This window comes from Amphimedon queenslandica, unplaced genomic scaffold, assembly GCF_000090795.2.
Source record: "Amphimedon queenslandica unplaced genomic scaffold, v1.1 AMPQUscaffold_12654, whole genome shotgun sequence".
In the NCBI taxonomy this organism is placed as follows: domain Eukaryota; kingdom Metazoa; phylum Porifera; class Demospongiae; order Haplosclerida; family Niphatidae; genus Amphimedon; species Amphimedon queenslandica.
Genome location: NW_003547110.1, coordinates 1 through 5,640, shown reverse-complemented (window position 1 = coordinate 5,640; position 5,640 = coordinate 1). Strand labels below are relative to the sequence as shown.

General features: G+C 34.1%; 1 protein-coding gene across 1 annotated transcript in view; it reads right to left on the bottom strand.

The window, feature by feature from the left end:
* Positions 1-5,634, bottom strand: part of LOC100641097 (uncharacterized) — a gene marked incomplete at its 3' end in the record, with an annotated part of 30,040 nt that extends 24,406 nt beyond the window's left edge. Inside the window, exons 1-13 of the mRNA XM_020003445.1 lie at positions 5,572-5,634; positions 5,402-5,530; positions 5,052-5,345; positions 4,943-4,999; positions 3,412-3,468; positions 3,295-3,360; positions 2,710-2,967; positions 2,507-2,545; positions 2,086-2,192; positions 1,851-2,024; positions 1,616-1,787; positions 753-1,037; positions 246-275 (exon numbers count right to left, since the gene is read on the bottom strand). Coding sequence (XP_019859004.1) covers positions 246-275; positions 753-1,037; positions 1,616-1,787; positions 1,851-2,024; positions 2,086-2,192; positions 2,507-2,545; positions 2,710-2,967; positions 3,295-3,360; positions 3,412-3,468; positions 4,943-4,999; positions 5,052-5,345; positions 5,402-5,510 — 1,648 coding nt within the window. The remainder of the gene's footprint in view (positions 1-245; positions 276-752; positions 1,038-1,615; positions 1,788-1,850; positions 2,025-2,085; positions 2,193-2,506; positions 2,546-2,709; positions 2,968-3,294; positions 3,361-3,411; positions 3,469-4,942; positions 5,000-5,051; positions 5,346-5,401; positions 5,531-5,571) is intronic.
* Positions 5,635-5,640: the final 6 nt, after the last annotated feature.

Sequence of the window (5,640 nt, the reverse complement as noted above, 5' to 3'; positions counted from 1 at the left end):
GTCACGATAGTCTTAAGTGCTTCACGATAGTGACATAACTCTACAGAAAAAATTATTTAAATTGAAAACGTTAATTAATATTAATATTATTAATTTTGTAAATTGGTGAAGAAACTGTTAATAAAAGTTTTATTTCATTATTCATGTTATGCTCAACAACATGTGAGAGCTAAAATGTTCCACCATTCACCAAATGTCAGTAAAAACACATGCATTATATTCATTCAGTGATAATAATATAATACCTGGAGACTCTTTATTAATAATAATCTTTCCTAAAAATAAAAGAAACTTCATATAAGACAATACATAAATTATATATCAAAGCTTGTGTCATGTAAAACCACATAAAAATAGATACGATGTATTAAAATAATAATAATAATAATAATAATAATAATAATAATAATAATAATAATGATGATGGATCGGGTATAAATCCACTATTCATCGGGTATGCAGCTACATAAACAATTCTTCACCTACCCCTAACTTAATTTTATCTATTGTGAACATTCAACATTGTATGACTTAAATTATTTTATTTTATTTTTATTTGCCTCAACTCTTTTGTCTCTTTCTCTCATTTTTTGACTGAAATTTTATTATAATAATAATAATAATAATAATAATAATTAGCTCTAATTAGTTTTTGTTTTTGGGTTATAATAATAATAATAATAATAATAATAATAATAATAATAATAATAATAATAATAATAATAATAATAATAATAATAATAATAACTTACTGATATATTTAGCTGCTGCTTTCTCACCAATGTCCTCAAGAGCATCAGATAGAGAGAACATTGTTGGACCTCCTTTGTCATCAACACAATCAGCTCTCTCTAGCCATTTCACTAGACACTGCAGACATCCTTGTTCATCTCCAGGATACTCAGCCTCAATAGCCTTCAGTGTAGAACCATATAATCCTAAAGCATCACCAAGACGGTTCCATTCCGTCTGTGAGAAGCGAGTTTCATTCAATGTGTCAAGTAGATACTGTAAATCATTAATGTCTAAGAGAGGACCTATGGAGTAATAGAACATAAATTATTAAAATCATAAGGATAGTTCATGGTATGTGTCAATAACCAATTAAATCATTATTTACTAATTAAGGCGAACTTGAGCAAGCCCCACTGTAGCAGGAGTCTTCTGTATGCATGTATGTATGTATGTACGTCTCCAGTCACGCCCATCTTCTGGTCACGCCCCATGTGTGCACTACTATCTATTTATCTGTCAATGATCTAATGCGGTAGCATCATTCTAATGAAATATTGTAAAAACACATCTGCATGTATGAAGCAAGATGAAAGCTCAAGATCAACCTCAGCAACCTAGCTAGAAGGACGCTCTTCTTCATGCTCAGAGGGTTATGACAGTGTCCCAGACTCAAGATTTAACTAGAAAAGCAGCCTAGCTAGCAGCAGAGTCAGTGCAATACCACGACTGACTCAAGCTCACCTCATTAATGCATTGCATTTGACTAGTACAATACTTATACTACTGAAGGTATGAATATCATTATATTAGTACTAGCATTGTGAGTAGTGTAATGGGTGTGGTTATTAATACTAGACCACACCCCTCCAATCTATTTTACCTCTTCTCAATGTCCTTCTAATGTCCAATGTATAACGTTTAACCATACCTTCCACTGGTATAGTATAATGTAGTCTAAGAACAGCATCAGGTGTAGCATGTACTGATATACTGCAGGAAGGAGGGTCAGGATAACCAGGTGTACCAACCTTATCAACATCACTTCTATATATCTATTGATACACACACGCACATTAATTATATATATATATGATACAAGTACTTCATGTACTTACTCTACAAGGTACTGTGTGAGGTTTAATAATCCATCCAGTGGTTGGTTCATCTTGTGGAGTATCAAACTGTAATTCAATATAATCGCCTCTTGATGTAAGTGAAGAGTCTTGCTGGACAAATCTAAAGGTGATAGGTAGACATATCACAGCTCCAGGGTGCTTCCTTTCAGCATACTGTAAATAAACACATTAATACACATCATGTACATAATATACCTCATTATAATATACTTACATCATCGAGTGTGTCTTCATCTTTAGTTACAGTAAATGTTGCTACATATTCATTTAAATCGGCTTTCTCCTCATAAAATAAGTATCCTTCATATTTAGTATCCCTTCCTTTTCAGACAAAAATTATTCAAAATTAAGAACATTAATTTATAAATAATGAGGGTAATATTATTACCCTAAACCTTTGTCCTAGAAAAGCTAAGAAAACTTCAAGCTTTTTCCTGTTTAAAAGCTGCCATGTTTTGCTATGGCTATACTCATTTTAGGACCTGGGGGTCATAAGCAATAATTTCTTTTTCAGTCACATACACATGTACATGTAAGTAAAAGAAATTAACCATATAGCATCATGAACAAGGCAGTTCACACACTTAAGGCTTGTAAGTCACTGGCTAGTTTGTCAATTAATGTGTTTGTAATACCTGGTTCTATTAGATCATCAAAATTACTTGCATTCTCTCCTACAAAAAAAGAAAAAAATTTATTCTTTACTTGAAGAATGTAAAACAATAGTGACTCCACCCAACTAGGCAGAAACTGTTACAAATAATTAACAGAAAGATTCTTGCCACTTGTAATGAGCACTGAACCATTTAATATATGTGATGTAAATATAACTACATACCCGTTTTTGAAAGTAATTTATCTAGCTTAGCCTTTGCTTTGCCCAGTTCATCAGGATAGTCATCACAAAGTTCTTTTAAAGCATCCCAACTGACATTTTCATTGGCTTCAAACCACCTCTCAATTACTGTAATAAGGTTATTCATTGCTGTGTCTTTCAGATCAGACACTTTTACACCCAATCCAGTCCCTATCAGTCTGTAATGGTCAGCAGAAGTATAGAATATTTTTGTGACTACAGCATTATTCAGCTCCTTGCCTGTGGATTTAAAATATTTTACAAATTAGTTCATCCTGCATACTGTAATACTGGTTTATTTGTGCGGTAGAAAATTTTCGTGAATCTTGCATTTCTAAGATTTCGAGGAATTAATTTTCGCGAATAGCTTGCAGACTACACACATGGCAATGGAGATGTAGAATTTCGTGGTGGAAAATTTTTGTAATGGAGCAAAAACCGCAAAATTCGCAAAAATATTTTGCCACAAAAATAAACCAGTATACGGTAATACATATACACACACAAGATTGTTCTTTAAAAAACGATTTTTAAAATGAAAAGATAAGTATTTGTTTAACAACATACTAGGACTTTTAGCTTCTTGATGAGAGCCAGTGCTTCCTGTATCAGATACACTTCTTTGTGGAGTACCTTTACAATTAATACATTAAACTAGTATCAATGAATATTAATGTATTTTACTTTGTTTTGTAGGAGAAGTTGACTCATCATTAGAAGTGGGAGTGTTTGGTGTACCAGCTGTGGAAAAAAATAAAAATGCATGTACATTAAATTAGTGTTGATGAATACAGCTACTTGCATAGACCTTGCAAACTGCCAAGTAGGTGGTAATGTGACCACACAATGCAAGACACACCTCAATTTAGACATTCCCTTTGAAGTTTATAGATTGGTTTATGAATTGGTTTGCAAGGTTTGTGCAATTTACTGTACTAAACTACTAATGTATTTTACTTTGTTTCGTAAAGAAACAGAAAAATGAAATGAGTGTGATGCACATTAACGTGTAACAGACTGTTGCAACAACAATCTAGATTAGGTCTACCTAACAATAGTGGTATGCTAAATACAGGATGCATACAACAGCTGCAATGGCACCAGCTGAAAAATAGTGGTGGGCGATACTGGCCAAAATGGATTCGATACGATACTGATCAATATCAACTCATATCGGGAGTACTGATCAGGGGCGGATCTAGGATTGAATTTTTGGGTGGGCACTGATGATGTAGGTGGGGTAATTAGTGGGTGTGGCCAACAAATTCTGCATTGAAAGTCAAAATTTTGAAGATTTAGCCAGTTAAAATGAGCTCCTTTGTGGTTTACAAATTGTTTTTATAGTCATGCTTCACAGTTTACATAGTAGTTTACATTAAAAAGTTAATTTTAAATTACTGCACAAAATTTTTGGGTAGGCCTGGCCCAGCCAGGCCCACCCTTAGACCCGCCACTGGTACTGATACAGTTTTAATGATATCTAGACCACACCTACAGAGCCACACCTTTTATTATTGACTGTGTTCATTGATGTTTTCATGCACGTGTATCCACGTGTGTGTATTTACGTCATTAACTTATTAAAAATTTCTTTGTTAACCTTAATACCCATATAGAAAAAACAAGGTTGCGGCATGGTTGTGGCAACCTGGTAACAAGGTTGTTGTTGCTAGGTGGTCACTACCTGGCCACAAGGCCCACCACCTTGTAATGTATCTATGATACACGTAGCTATTGTATAAAGTTGTGGATGTGTATTAATGCTATCATTATTGACTTGTACAGGCTGGTCAATGGTCCCCTTACATATGGTAGCAATAGCTTCATATCATTGTGGGGCGCACTTAATGAAACCTCAGTTTTCTGCCAACCTTTGGACAACCTTGTCACAAGGTTGTTATGTTTGTAACACGTTATTCACAACTTCAGCACTTCTTATACAAGGTTGTCACTAGGTTGCTCACAACTTTATTACTTTTGTACAAGGTTGTTACCAGGTTGCTACAACCTTGTGAGGTTAATTGTAAACCGGTTGTAACAAGCTTGTAGCAAGCTTAAAATTTCTATATGGGTAGTCGGGCATTGTCAACATATCAATCTAAATTTTTCAAAATTTTGATACCGATACAAATCAATACTGTAAAATATCGCTTGTATCGATAAAATATCAATATATCGCCTACCACTAGTAAAAAATAATATAATTAATTTTCACTTTCACTAGCAAAACTAGCTCCACTTTGAGGAGGATGGACAGTAGCAGTGTCTTCTCCTAATGTGAACACAAAAGGTTAACATTCACTGACTTATGTAAATGTACATACCTAGTTCTGTAAGCATAAAATTTCCTATCTGTTTCATTGCTGCACCTTGCTGAATCAAAATATTACACACATCAGTTAAATACTGTCTTTCATCAAAAAAAGCTTCTAACTGACCCATGACATCAGTCATTACTCTATCAGCTTTATCAGGATTAGCTGCTGTCACTACATATTCTCCAGTCCCTTGTGTTATTAGATCCTTGGCAAACAATGCTTTAGCTACATCACCAACATTAGCTGATATTGCCTTGGTTAGCTTAGCTGAGTATTTCTGTAGTATCTCCTTTGGGATTCCTAAAGTTTAAATAATAATAACTATGGCACAAAAATTATTATGAGGCTGCCTTTACCAGGTCCTGGGTTGAGTTCAACATCACCTGACATGAGGAGGAGGAGAGAGAAGAGGGCCTTTATGATAAGAGTATATACCAACAACTTTGGCATTGTATTGACTTCCATTGTATGGACTGACAGTTGGTCTATATAGTAGAGATTCATAACTTGACACTTAACAGCATACCAAAGAGAAAAACAGCCAAGATAACTCCCACACAAATGACACACCAAGAATACCAAAAATAGCTCTACT